The following is a 15,206-nucleotide window of genomic DNA, read 5'->3' on the forward strand; positions in this document are numbered from 1 at the left end:
CCCTCGCTCCCAAATTCCCTTCCTTCTTTTGCCTCCCTCACTCCCTAATTTCTTTCCTTCCTTCCTTCCTTCCTTCCTTCCTTCCTTCTTCTCCCTCGCTCCCAAATTCCCTTCCTTCTTTTGCCTCCCTCACTCCCTAATTTCTTTCCTTCCTTCCTTCCTTCCTTCCTTCCTTCTTCTCCCTCGCTCCCAAATTCCCTTCCTTCTTTTGCCTCCCTCCCTCCCTTCCTTTCTCTCCATCCATCCATCCTCCATGAAGATCTCAAGAATCATCATCACCCCTCTTGATTTACCAGCCAACTATTGCACTTTCCATATTCAACCACCAATGGCCCAGAAACCTCCAGCTACCTGCAGCCCAGGTGGGAAGTGGTGAGGCAATATAGCTTGCCCGCCATCAAGACCACTGAGCGCAGGGCTTCTGCACGGGGAAAGGACCACTGGGTAAGACAACGGCAACGAGCAGAGCGGAGTTCCGGCCTTCTCTCTCTTCCCAGCCGCCGCCTGCAGCTCTGTTGGCAAGCCCAGGGTTAACCTTGGAGGACTCCTGCTCAAAGCAAAGCTTTCTGGTTTATTTCAGGAAGGGAAGTGTGTGCCTGCCCGATTAGTCGATTAGTTTCCTCCTTTCCCATAACCTCCAGACCCCCATGGCCCAAATGTTTACTTTCTGAATATTTTTTTTAAAAAATCCGCTTGCGTTTTTCTATGCCTTTCCTCCCCCCTCCTCTGCGTGTGTGCGTGTACCCCTTACACGTGTGTTTGGAAAGGCTTTGCCCAGAGTGGGTGTGGTGGGAGGATTAGCTGAATGGGATGGGGAGGGAGGACGCACAGCCCTCCCTCTCTGCCTCTCTCTCTCTCTCTCTCTCTTTCCCCTCCAACTGTTCCATTCACTTTTTTCCCTCTCCCCTTCTCCAGCTGCATCCTCTAAGCTGAACTCCGAGGCTTCAGGTTAAGAGAGGGGGAAGGAGAGAGAGAAATAGGAATGAGAAAGCTTGGTCTCCTCTCTCTCTCTCTCCAGCAGCTATAAACACAACGAACATCTGGCAAGGGAACAGTTGCAGGCTGCCAAAAAAAAAATAAAAAGTGGGAGGAAAGCCTGAGTTATTTTCAGGGTTTCAGCCCCCTCTGACATTCCCACCCTCCCTCTCTTCTCTCTCGCTCTCCCTCTCTCTTTCTTTCTCTCTCTCTCTCTCACAAACACACATACACAGGGAGAGAGTTTCCACTGGTTTGGCAGCAAACACACAGATCAAGTCATTCCCATTCATGATAAAACCCGAAAGGAAGTCCTTTTTCGCCTTTTTTTCTTCCCCTAAAAAGACAAGCTAGCTTGAATGAAGGACGTTATTCCCACCATACAGGAGTCACCGCCTGCTTCTACTACAGCTGACTTTGCTTAGACAAACCATGGTTAATCTTCATCCACAGCCGGCACGCAACAACCATTTAAAAAAAAAGTTTATTTATTGGTTTTTACACAAATACAAAAGACTAAAACAAATATTGTTCACCTTTGTCCTTTACAGATCATAAAATCATTCTATTACATTCCTTATTAACACATCTGCATAAAATATGTATTATTCAAAGGGATAGGATGAGTGTGGTAAGTAAAATAAATTAGTAGTAGTTTATTATACTTAAAAGTATAGAAAAATATCCCTGAATAGCCTTGATACAGAAGTTAATACAGCGCTACCTCTACTTAAGAACTTTTCTAGATAAGAACCGGGTGTTCAAGATTGTTTTGCCTCTTCTCAAGAACCATTTTCAGCTTAAGAACCCGAGCCCAGAAAAATTTCCCATGAAATTTTGAGAGCGGCATGAAGGCCCGGCAACCCAGGGGTGGGCAGCAGGCAGGACAGGGTGGAACACAGTTCCACCGGAGGAATTGAAGATGTGTGCACAGCTCCAGCTGATCGGTGGCTGTCACTTCCTGGATTATGGTCTCAACTTGGCTCTCCTTTTTTTCCCTGCTACTGCTGCTGCGTCTGCGCTCCTTGCTTTTTTCCTCTTTCCTCCTTCCTGGTCTCGGACGAGCTTCCCTCTCTCCTGTCCCTCTCCCCTCCAGCCTTGTGTGCATGGAAGCGGCGCTGGCAGCATTCATTTATTTATTTTATTTATTATTTAGATTTGTATGCCGCCCCTCTCCGAAGACTCGGGGCGGCTCACAACAAGATAGAACAAATCATAAATAATCCAAATAACTTTAAAATATTAACGATTTAAAAGAACCCCGTATACTAACAGACATACACACAAGCATACCATGTATAAATTGAACATGCCCGGGGGAGGTGTTTCAATTCCCCCATGCCTGACGGCAAAGGTGGGTTTTAAGGAGTTTACGGAAGGCAGGAAGAGTAGGGGCAGTTCTAATCTCTGGGGGGAGTTGGTTCCAGAGACCCGGTGCCGCCACAGAGAAGGCTCTTCCCCTGGGGCCCGCCAACCAACATTGTTTAGTTGACGGGACCCGGAGAAGGCCCACTCTGTGGGACCTAATCGGTCACTGGGATTCGTGCGGCAGGAGGCGGCACCCATTCACCTAGCTACTCAGCCTGAGATGGGGGGGGCGACCCAGGAAAGAGAGCGCGGGAAACGCGAAGCACAGTGTCCCTCATCCCAGCGAGTGACACTGGCAAGGTTGTAAGTTGAGGACTTAACAGTTCATTTGAACGCTGATGATCGTTCAAGCCACTCCCACCTGATGATCATTCAAGCCACTCCTACCCAGTCACATGACCATTAAGCCACACCCACAAAATAAGCCACACCCACAGTGTGGCAGTAAAAATTTTGGCAACCCACTACTGGATGCACACCAGTAACAAAGGTAACTGGAACCCACCTCTGCCCAATGGCTGAGTAAGTCCACATGGACCAAGGGGAAAATACACACAATATTAGAAACTGGGTTTGGGGACCAACAGCAGCCAGAGACTTGAGGCCGAATCCAAGGCCTGAACAGAGGCTTTTGTGCCGGAGGCCTCTTCGACTCGCAGACACACACACACACCCCAGCCAAGGGAGGATGAGAAGCCAAGAGAGAAAGACTTCAGTCATTCATGTAGAATTCCCGGGCAGCATCCTACCCAACGGCTGCCAATGGCTCTGGGCTGGTCTTGGGCACAGGACAGTAGGCAGAAAAAAGGCAGATAGAGAGAGAGAGAGAGAGAGAGAAAGAGAGAGATGGGGGGGTGGAGAGAGACTATGAATGAGGCCAGGCAGCTGCATCATCCTGCACGAGTACAGAAAAGAGTTTTTATTGCCTAGCTCTCTGTTTGACTGCCACGTGCAAGTCACGGGGTAGTTTTCACTTGCCTCCCATTGCTTCATCTCTTTCTTTCTGCCTCTCTCTTTTCCCCTTCTTCTCTCTTTTCTCACACTCTTTCTTTCTCTCCTCTTTTTCTTCCTTGCTCTTTTTCCCTCTCCCCCTTTCTTTCCCCCTCCTTCTCACATCTTGCTCCCTATCTCTCTTTTTTCTCTTCCCCCCCACTTTCTCCATTTCCTTCTTTCTTTCTTTCCTTTTCTTTCTTCCTTTTCTTCCTTCCTTCCTTTATTTCTTCTTTCCTTCCTTTCTTCCTTCCTTACTTCCTCCCTCCCTCTTTTTCTCCCTCTCCTCCACTTTCCCTTCCCCCCCTTCTCCTTCTAGTTTGCATTTCAACCACAGCCTTGACTCTTCCATCTGCAACTTTCTTTTTCTTTTTTCTTTCTCTTTTTTCTCTCTTTCTTTCTCTTTCTTTCCCTCTTTCTTTTTTCTCTCTCTCCCTTCCTTTCTGCCTCCCGCTTTTTCTCCCTCCCTGTCCCCTCTTTCTCTATTTCTCCCCTCAATCTCCCTCCCTCTTCCTCCCCCTCTTTATCTCTCTAGTTTGCATTTCACCCATAGCCTTGACTCCTACATCTGCAACTTTATTTCTTTGTCTTTCTTTCTTTCTGTCTTTCTTTCTCTCTCTCTCTCCCTTCCTCCCTCTCTCCCTCTTTCTCCCCTCTCTCTCCTTCCCTCCTCTCTCTAGTTCGCATTTCACCCATAGACTTGACTTCTCCATCTGCAACTTTTTTTCTTTGTCTTTCCTTCCTTCCTTCTTTCTTTCTTTCTTTCTTTCTTTCTTTCTCTCTCTCTGTCTCTTCCTTCCTTCCTCCCTCTCTCCCTCTTTCTCTCTTTCTCCCCTCTCTCTCCCTCCCTCCCTTCTCTCTCTAGTTCGCATTTCACCCATAGACTTGACTTCTCCATCTGCAACTTTCTTTCTTTGTCTTTCCTTCCTTCTTTCTTTCTTTCTTTCTTTCTTTCTTTCTTTCTTTCTTTCTCTCTCTCTGTCTGTCTTTCTCTCCCTTCCTTCCTCCCTCTCTCCCTCTTTCTCTCTTTCTCCCCTCTCTCTCCCTCCCTCCCTTCTCTCTCTAGTTCGCATTTCACCCATAGACTTGACTCCTCCATCTGCAACTTTCTGTAAATCCTTCTGATGCCCCTTGGTAGGGAAACGGAGGAGGCCTGAAAGGTGCCTGTGTAGTTGTGCCCGTTTCTCCTGCCGTTTTCCTCTCCCCAAGCTGGAAGCCTCCCTCCCGTCCCCAGCAGATGTGCTTTCTTTGAGAAAAGTGGTCCCATTCATCTCTTCCGAAGGAGTGCGGGGGAGGCGGCTGGGGAGGGGAGCTGGCGGGGGGGGGACAGGGGGGAGGAAGGGAGGGATGTCAGAAGGGGCTGAGAAAGGAAAAAGAAGCTGCAGTTAAAAATAGGATAAAAGAATACCCCCAAACAAAACACACACACAAAAATGCAGAGCATTCTCTTTTAAGCCCGGCTTTGAAAATGCACTGCAGCTGGAGAAGCCATTGGGGCTGCTGAGCCTTGTTGGCCTTTGCAAACACACAGAGACATGCACGCTGCTGCACACACCCACACACAAACACACACACACACACACAAGAGGGACACATCCAGCCCTTCCTACAAGGAAAGAATCTGGAATTGGGGCCAGAAACTGCATACACAGAAAACTTTCCTCTAGTTTCCCAACCTTGGCAACTTGTAGGTATTTGGACTTCAACTCCCAGAATTCCCCAGCCAGCGAACGCTGGCTGGGGAATTCTGGGAGTTGAAGTCCAGATAGCTTCAAGTTGCCAAGGTTGGGAAACACTGCTCTAGGGAGCACAGAAAGAGAGAGCATGAATGGGGAAATCGCCTGGGCAGAAGAGTCCCGGGAAAAACAGAAGTGCGGAGGGTAGAGGGTGCCACGGAAGGGGGGAAATGGGAACTGTCACCTCTAGAAGCCCTATGGTGAACCTATGACACACATGCCACAGGTGGCACACGGAGCCAGATCTGAGAGCATGTGAGGTGTTGCCCTATGTCAGTTCCATTGTGCATGCATGTGCTGGCCAGCTGATTTTGGGGCTTCCAGAGGGTGTGGGAGATGTGCTGATTTGATCCATTGCTTCTTCCATCTTAGCTGCAGTAGAAGGTTGCTACCACTATGGTAAAGTACGCCACAATGATAGTGCGCAGCTTCAGTTAGGTTGAGTGTGTGCACATCCCAGCAAGGTTTGGCTTCTGCGTATGCGCAGGAAGCAAAATCTTTCTTTCTTTTTTTTCAACGCAAAACAAAAACCACAGATAAAACACAAAACAAAAAAAGGAGCCAAAATTGCTCCATCAGAAGTCTCGAAGCATCTTACAAGTCATGCTAAGACGAGTCTACGGAGAGGGGCGGCATATAAATCAAATAAATAAATAAATAAATAAATAAATAAATAAATAAATAAATAAATAAATAAATAAATAAATAAATAAATAAATAAATAAATAAATAAATAAATAAATAAATAAATAAATAAATAAATAAATAAATAAATAGTAAACAGAAAAAAAATATATGAACTATGTGTATTACTACTATTTACAGAATTTATATAATTTTATACCATCTGATATATATTAGTATATACTGTATATATACTGTATATACATATAAAAAACATGGCACGAAATTGACTTTGAAAAAACTAAATTACTTTCCAAAACAGAAAATTTATACAGAAGAATTACTATGGAAGCCATAGAGATAGAGAAGCACCCCTTCAGCATGAACAAACGGGATGACACGTCCCGCCTACCAGAGATTTGGAAACCAGCCTTAAACAAAAAAACATATCATAATCATCACCATGTCAATCCTTCAAGTAATTGTGATTCCACCAACCAATCAAATCACTAAAACATAGTCACCCAATCTATTTGCTACATTCAAACCAAATCTCTACCCCCAACACTATATATAAGGAACAAATGGCAGTTGCAAACATTCCATATTTACAGCAACACGAAGCTTAAAACTTCAGCCTGATGATGGTGAATGTGATTTCACCGAAACGTCGCATAGACACTCAAAATATTACACGGGGCAAAACCCGAACTCAGAACAATCTACATACACACACACACACACACACACACACATATATATATACATACATATATATTAGTATATATTATAGTATATATAGTACTGTATATATTATAGTATATATTACTATATAGTAGTATATTAGTATATATATAGTATATATAGTGTATATTATAGTATATATTAGTATATATATTCTTTTGTTCAACCAATCATAAAACGTAGACCAAATTTTATTATATTCCGATTCTTCTTGTCCTTTTAGGAAGCAAAATCTTTCAAGGGGATGTGCGTGCGATAGAGATTTCAGCAATTTTTTGCTTTCATGCATGCACGGAAGCAAAAAAACCACCAAAGTCTCATGCGCATGGAGGGTGGGCGGAGCCTCATGCTGCCTTTGCAACCAGCTCTCCGACGACCGACTGGCACTAGCGAACCGGGAGTATTTCACTCCCGGCCCACACCGTCATCCTTTAGGAAAACTGGGGTCCCTAAAAGGGTTTAGAAATAAACATTCTTGTGCATGTTTTTAAAGCAAGGACCATCCCCTTCCTTCATTCCACGGCTGACCGCATGAAGAAGAAAAAATTATCAGACCTCTTTAGAAGTATCTTTGGAACTCCAGGACAGAGATAAGATTCCAAGGCAAATTCTTTGCATCTAAACAACATTCCCTTCAAAAAGATCCAAAGCCATGGCTCCGTGAAGTTCTAAGTCACGCTTTCTTCCTACCAAAGCACTCCATAATCTTATCTGCATGTAAATAATCTGGCTGTGGGCATCAAAGGCCAGCACGGCTCAGCCCAAGCAGGCAGTGCCCCGTTTTTTCCCCCTTCATCCCAGAATATTTCACATTTTTCACTAAAGACGACCCTGGCATCCACCGTGATCCTTGGTGATTCTATGGACCCTTTCATGCAATTTTCTCAAAACACCTAGGAGAGTAGGTCCATTGGTTCCAATATGTCATCTAGTTCACAACCAGGATGGGTGGTGCTGAAGGCTGGTAATAAGTAAACAAAAATTAAAAATAAAACCATGGTGGTCTTCCAGCCAAGTAGAAGCAGACCAAGTGCAATTAAATAAAAATAAAAAATGAAAAAATGAAATGAAATCTAATATATATTAAATATATAAAATAATATATAAAATATATAACATTTAAAATGTGAAATGTAAAATAATATAAAATGTAAAATGTAATGTAAAACGTAAAATAATATAAAATATGCAAAATATAAAATATGCAAAATATTAAAAAATGCAAAATGCAAAACACAAAACAATACAACCAAAAGAAACCCCCCAAAACCCACAAATGAAAATAATAAAAAATCAAAATAATAAAATGCACGCTGATATACTAAAGCAGAGGTCTTCAGATTTGGTTTGTGGATTTGTGGACTTCAGTTCCCAGAATTCTTTAGCCAGCATAGTCTAAAGCAGTGTTTCCCAACCTTGGCAACTTGTAGATATCTGGACTTCAACTCCCAGAATTCCCCAGCCAGCGCTCGCTGGCTGGGGAATTCTGGGAGTTGAAGTCCAAATATCTTCAAGTTGCCAAGGTTGGGAAACACTGGTCTAAAGTGCTATAGGTATTAGAGCTGATGTGTTCGGTATATTTCTGCGTTTTATTAACACATTTTATTGTTAGGCTTGTACGTTTTTACCCATTAATAGCTTTGAGCAGTAAACAAACAAACAAACCAGTATGCCATAAACAGATTAAACTAAATAGGTGCAAGGCACTTTTATGAAGCTCCCTCGGTGTGCATTTGTACACCTCTTGAGACATACAACACAAGTAATTGCTCTTTACAGAAGGACAATATTCTTGTCACCTCCATATCACCAAAAGGTTGGGAGAGAATTATTTGCTTAACATTTCCTGGTAAAGGCAAGAAGTAGCAGAAACCTCCTAATCTGCAACTCATTACATTATACCGTAGAAAGGGAGGGACATAAAAGACACATTTTCCAGCCCGCAAAGCCATAGAGAAAGAGAGAGAGAGGATTATCTTCTACCTGTGCTATGATAGTCTAAGCCAGTGGGCACTTCCTGGATTGCCGTCTCATCCCAAAGGGAATAGACTGCCCTCTGCTGGTAGCAATTGGACTGGAAGCCACAGCTCATCCAGGGGTCTTGGTAGGAAGCGACATCTCCGGGTCTCTGTGTAAAAAGCAAAACATGGAGTTGAGAAGTGAAGTCTGCTTTGGGAGAGGGAATTTGCTGACAGGAGGGAAATCTGCACTTGCGACGTCTGTTAATTTGTAAAACACACCTTCCGTATTATGATAAATTACGGGATGTGTTTTCTGAACATATCAATGCGGTCGTCGTGAGTGAAGGGAGGAAGACCACACCCTTCTCAATTTCTGTCCAAGATTAATGGCATCATTCGGCACAACGTTATGGTCACAAAAAGCTGAAAATCATTCGGCTGTGGCGAGGAAGGCGTTTGCCCAGATTCACCTGGTGCACCAGTTGCGGCCCTATTTGGACAGGGAGTCATTGCTCACAGTCGCTCATGCCCTTATCACCTCGAGGTTCGACTACTGCAACGCTCTCTACATGGGGCTACCTTTGAAAAGTGTTCAGAAACTTCAGATCGTGCAGAATCCGGCCGCGAGAGCCATCGTGGGGCTTCCTAGATTCGCCCACGTTTCTACAACACTCCGTGACCTGCACTGGCTGCTGATCGGTTTCCGGTCACAATTCAAAGTGTTGGTAATGACCTTTAAAGCCCTTCATGGCATTGGACCAGAGTACCTCCGGAACCGCCTTCTACCGCATGAATCCCAGCGGCCGATAAGGTCCCACAAGGTTGGCCTTCTCTGGGTCCCGTCGACCAAACAATGTCGTTTGGCGGGCCCCAGGGGAAGAGCCTTCTCTGTGGCGGCCCCACCCCTCTGGAATCAACTCCCCCCGGAGATTAGAAGGGTCCCCACCCTCCTTGTCTTTTGCAAGTTACTCAAGACCCACCTATATCGCCAGGCATGGGGGAATTAAGACATATCCCCCAGGCTTTCTTATGTTTTATGGTTTTTAAATTGTTGGGTTTTTTAAATGTAATTTTATTATTAGATTTGTTCCATTGTTATACTGTTTTTATTGTTGTTGTGAGCCACCCCGAGTCTTCAGAGAGGGGCGGCATACAAATCTAATAAATTGAATTGAATTGAAGGAGTTCTACAATGAGCCGTGGTGGCACACTGGTTAGAGGGCAGTACTGCAGGCTACACACACACACGTGTGTGTGTGTGTGTGTGATTGTGTTTTCTGTCAGATCACCCTGGTATATTGAAGGAATGTCACAGTTCCTTTTTGCCTCTAGGCCCAACCCAGGGCCATTTCAAGGCAATTAATTTATAGCCGAATTTATAATTCACAGCCGACAAACTATATTCTGCATGTATCACATGTTTTTGCTGAATTTTTAAAATTAAAGGAGACTAGGATAGTATTATTTCAGCTTTGTTCTGGCCTCATCAGCTAGCCATAACCTTACTGGGATTTGATCCTGGGGCTTCTGCCTTGTAGGGCAGATAATTAGCCTCTAGGCCACAGGATCTGATCCCTTCAGCTTTGTACCAGGGAAGGGCTATATGTATTTTCTGTCGGATCACTCTGGTATATTTTGCCTAGAGGCAAAAAGGAACTGTGACGTTCCTTCAATATACCGGGGTGATCTGACAGAATATATATATAATTGTGGGACCACCTTCTGCCGTATGAGTCCCAGCGACCGATCAGGTCTCACAGAGTCGGCCTTTTCCAGATCCCGTCAACTAGACAATGTCGCTTGGCAGGGCCTAGGGGAAGAGCCTTCTCTGTGGGGGCCCTGGCCCTCTGGAATCAGCTCCCCCCAGAGATTCACACTGCCTTCGCCCTCCTCGCCTTCCACAAGAGTCTTAAGACTCATTTATGCCGCCAGGCTTGGGGTGATTAGACCTCAGCCCCTGGCCAATGAATGGTTGTATGGTTGTTGTTCAGATGGGTATGACTGATTTTTAATATAATTGGGGATTTTAGACCAGTCCATGTAGTTTTAATTAATTGGATTTAACTTATTGTATCCTACTGGGGTTTTTTATATGTTGTAAGCCGCTCTGAGTCCTCAGGGAGGGGCGGCATATAAATCCAGTCAATGAATCAATGAATGAATGAATAAATGAATGAATGAATCAATGAATGAATGAATGAATCAATCAATCAATCAATCAATATGTCTAGGTGGTCTTCCTTCCTTCCTTCTTTCCTTCCTTCCTTCCATCCTTCCTTCGTTCCTTCATTCCTTCCTTCCATCCATCCATCCATCCTTCCTTCCTTCCATCCATCCTTCCTTCCTTCCATCCATCCTTCCTTCCTTCCTTCTTCCCTTCCTTCCTTCCTTCCATCCTTCCATCCTTCCTTCCTTCTTTCCATCCATCCATCCATCCATCCATCCATCCTTCCTTCCTCCCTTCCTTCCATTGATCCATCCATCCTTTCTTCCTTCCTTCTTCCCTTCCTTCCTTCCATCCACCCTTCCTTCCTTCCTTCTTCCCTTCCTTCTTCCCTTCCTTCCTTCCATCCTTCCTTCTTTCCATCCATCCATCCTTCCTTCCTTCCTTCCTTCCTCCCTCCCTTCCATCCATCCATCCTTCCTTCCTTCCTTCTTCCCTTCCTTCTTCCCTTCCTTCCTTCCTTCCTTCCTTCCTTCCTTCTTCCCTTCCTTCCTTCCTTCCTTCCCAGTGCTTGGGATTCTGTCCAGCTCAAGGTTAAATACACCATCCACACATAACACTTGAGTCTGGATATATACTAAATTAAAACACACAAGCATCTATATCTGTTTTAATGAAATCCCTCTGAAGTATTGCAAAGAGTTTTGCCTTCCTTAATCTTAGGGACCAGAAAGAAATTGATATAGTGCCAATGTTGAATTCCTGCAGGAATCCGTGAATAATAAATGAACTTTAAGGCACAAAAAAAATAGTGGTTGGACGTGAACTGAGGGCTGAGTATCAGCTACTTTCATCATGTAATAGTTTTGGTCAATCTGGTGTGAGACCAACCAACCGGAATTGACAAAGCAGATAGACTGGAAGGGCTTTGATGTAACACTTCCTATTCCCACACGTAGAACAATCTCGGTGTGACTGAGGAATGAGTGGCACAATAGCTACAGTCACCCATTTCAGGCCTCCAGAGACCTGGTCACTTTAAAATACATCTCCTGAACAAAGAAATTGCATCCAAGCTACGAAATGCAAACACGAATGAGTAATTGTGACCGGGCACTTGGTCACAATATGGCACAGAACAGCGTCTCCTCTAAGTGTCGGTCTCCTTTGAACAGCTCTGAGTAAAAATTAGAAGGTCTAATAATGGAGAATATTAAAATTACAAGGTCTGATTAACTATGACGTGCTACAAACATATATAATACAATATTCTCCCCGTTATATCCGCTTGCCCACCTAGCCAGACAGGGAGGGAATAATAGAATGTCAGAGTCTTCCAACCCCCTGCTCAATCAGGAAAACCTATTTATTCATTTATTGTTATAGTTGAAAGGGACCATGAAGGCCATCGAGTTCAACCCCCTGCCCAAGCAGGAACCCTATCAGTCAAGTGGCAATTCAATCTTCTCTTAAAAATGTCCAGAGTGTTGGAGTTCACAACGTCCGCTGGTAGGTTGTTCCACTGGTTGATCGGTCTGACCATCAGGAAGTTCCTCCTTATCTCCATGTTGAATCTCTCTTTGGTCAGCTTCCAGCCATTGTTCCTCGTCCGGCCCTCTGGTGCCCTGAAGAATAAAGTGATCCCTTCCTCTCTGTGGCATCCCCTCGTATACTTGTAGACTGCTCGTATACTTGTAGACTGCTATCATGTCCGCTCTGGCCCTCCTTTTCTCTAGGCTATCCATGTCCAGTTCCCTCAGTCTCTCTTCGTAAGTCTTGGTTTCCAATCCCTTAATCACTTGGTTGCTCTTTTTTGCACCTTCTCCAGAGTCTCAATGTCTCTTTTGAAGTATGGTGACCAGAACTGAATACAGTACTGCAGGTGTGGTCGGACCAGGGCGTAGTAGAGTGGTATTAAGACTTCCCTGGTCTTGGAGTGTATTCCCCTGTTGATGCAGCTTAGGATTGTGTTGGCTTTTTTAGCTGCTGCTGCAATTGTTGGCTCATGTTTAGTTGATTGTCCACCAAGACTCCAATGTCTCTTTCGCAGTCGCTACTGCTAAGAGGGGTTTCTCCCAGGTTGTATGTGTGTCCAGGGTTTTTTCTGCCTAGGTGAAGGACCAGAGGTCTCCAAACTAGGCAACTTTAAGAATTCTGGGAGTTGAAATCCACAAGTCTTAAAGTTGCCTAGTTTGGGGACCCCTCCCCTACACCATCTCAGACAATCTCTTCTTAGTGTTGGACCCACACGTTCTGGAGACAAGTTGTTCCACTGATTAATTATCTATCATATTTTTCAGAGCATAAGACACACCTTTTTCCTCCCTAAAAGAGGCTTAACATTTTAGGTGTGTCTTATACTCTGAAGGTAGCTTTTTCCGAACCTTTTTCCCCCCAGCCCTAACTAGGTGCTAATGATCTTCCCAGCTCTTACCTTGCAGGTTGTTTTATTGTTATTCTCTGCAAAGAATGTTTTCCAAACCCTAAATCTTTGCAGGGTTTTTTTCATTGCTCTACTTACTCCAAAGGTTTTTTTCCGGCCCTAACCAGGTGCCAATGATGTTCCCAGCTCTTCCCATTTGCAAGCTCTTTCATTGTTACTCTCTGTGAAGAATGTTTTCCAAGCCCTAAGTCTTTGCAGGTTGTTTTTTTTCATTGCTCTACTTGCTCCAAATGTTTCTTTCCAGCCGTAACCGGGTGCTAACAATATTCCCAACTCTTACCGGCTTGCAAGCTCTTTCATTGTTACTCTCTCTGAATGTTTTTTAAGGCCTAACCAGGGATAAAATAATGTGCTGAAGCTGACCAGACTATGAACGCTGGCCAGATAAATATCTGGTAAGGAGATTCTTTTCCCTTTTCTCCTCCCCAAAAACTAAGGTGCGTCTTATACTCCGGTGCATGTTATACTCCGAAAAATACAGTACCCATTAGTTTAAAGGTCCATGCTTTCCATGTCCAAGGTACCCCTGGTTTCTTGATAAATTTGTCTATCCCCTGCATGTGAAGAAAGATTCTGGCGGACTGAGTGGATGAAATCTACTAGAATAGGACAACGGTCATGAAGGCAGCCTCTGCAAGTGATGTGGTATGCTAAGACACGGAAGATGCCCTGGTCAACCACTGCACCCAGCCCATCTCCAACTGTCTCAACTCTTGTCTTGCTATTGGAGCAAGATGGAATCTGGGAAGAGAGAGTGTACCTCACCCTCACTGTAATCCAAGTCACACACAAGTCTTGACTCCCTCCCCCCCAATAAAGATGTCAAAGTCCTCTTCGAATACGAAGGACAAATATCATCATCGTCAATCATTTCTTACAGTTTTGCATTTGTCCCTAAAATGCACTTTTTTTTTCTCCATACAGGTAGTCCTTGAGTCACAAAGCACTCATTCGGTGACCATTCAAAGTTACAATGGCCCTGAAAACAGTGATTGGTGACCATTTTTCACATTTACAATCATTGCCTGCAATCCCCCATGGTCACATGATCAAAACCTGGATGTTTGACAAATGGTTCATACTTATGGCAGATGCAGTGGAACGGAACGGAATGGAACAGAATGGAATGAAATGGAACAGAACGGAACAGAATGGAATAGAACGGAACAGAATACAACAGAATAGAGTCTTTATTGAGAGTGGAGTGGAGTGGAGTAGAATGGAATGGAACGGAACAGAATACAACAGAATACAATAGAATAGAGTCTTCATTGAGAGTGGAGTGGAATGGAATGGAACAGAACAGAATACAACAGAATACAACAGAATAGAGTCTTTATTGAGAGTGGAGTGGAGTGGAGTAGAATGGAATGGAACGGAACAGAATACAACAGAATACAATAGAATAGAGTCTTCATTGAGAGTGGAGTGGAATGGAATGGAACAGAACAGAATACAACAGAATACAACAGAATAGAGTCTTTATTGAGAGGGGAGTGGAGTGGAGTAGAATGGAATGGAACGGAACAGAATACAACAGAATACAATAGAATAGAGTCTTCATTGAGAGTGGAGTGGAATGGAATGGAACAGAACAGAATACAACAGAATACAACAGAATAGAGTCTTTATTGAGAGGGGAGTGGAGTGGAGTAGAATGGAATGGAACGGAACAGAATACAACAGAATACAATAGAATAGAGTCTTCATTGAGAGTGGAGTGGAATGGAATGGAACAGAACAGAATACAACAGAATACAACATAATAGAGTCTTTATTGAGAGTGGAGTGGAGTGGAGTAGAATGGAATGGAACGGAACAGAATACAACAGAATACAATAGAATAGAGTCTTCATTGAGAGTGGAGTGGAATGGAATGGAACAGAACAGAATACAACAGAATACAACAGAATAGAGTCTTTATTGAGAGGGGAGTGGAGTGGAGTGGAATGGAACAGAACAGAATACAACAGAATAGAGTCTTTATTGAGAGGGGAGTGGAGTGGAGTGGAATGGAACAGAACAGAATACAACAGAATACAACAGAATAGAGTTTTTATTGAGAGTAGAGTGGAGTGGAGTAGAATGGAATGGAATAGAACGGAACAGAATACAACAGAATAGAGTCTTTATTGAGAGTGGAGTGGAGTGGAGTAGAATGGAATGGAATGGAACGGAACAGAATACAACAGAATACAATA

The 15,206-nt window shown here is 44.0% G+C and overlaps 1 protein-coding gene across 1 annotated transcript in view; it reads right to left on the bottom strand.

Moving 5' to 3' along the window:
* Positions 1–15,206, bottom strand: part of ETS1 (ETS proto-oncogene 1, transcription factor) — a 185,681-nt gene that overhangs the window by 149,152 nt on the left and 21,323 nt on the right. The window contains exon 3 of the mRNA XM_070765928.1: positions 8,421–8,565. Coding sequence (XP_070622029.1) covers positions 8,421–8,565 — 145 coding nt within the window. The remainder of the gene's footprint in view (positions 1–8,420; positions 8,566–15,206) is intronic.

Source organism: Erythrolamprus reginae, chromosome 12 (genome assembly GCF_031021105.1).
Source record: "Erythrolamprus reginae isolate rEryReg1 chromosome 12, rEryReg1.hap1, whole genome shotgun sequence".
Classification (NCBI taxonomy): Eukaryota; Metazoa; Chordata; class Lepidosauria; order Squamata; family Dipsadidae; genus Erythrolamprus; species Erythrolamprus reginae.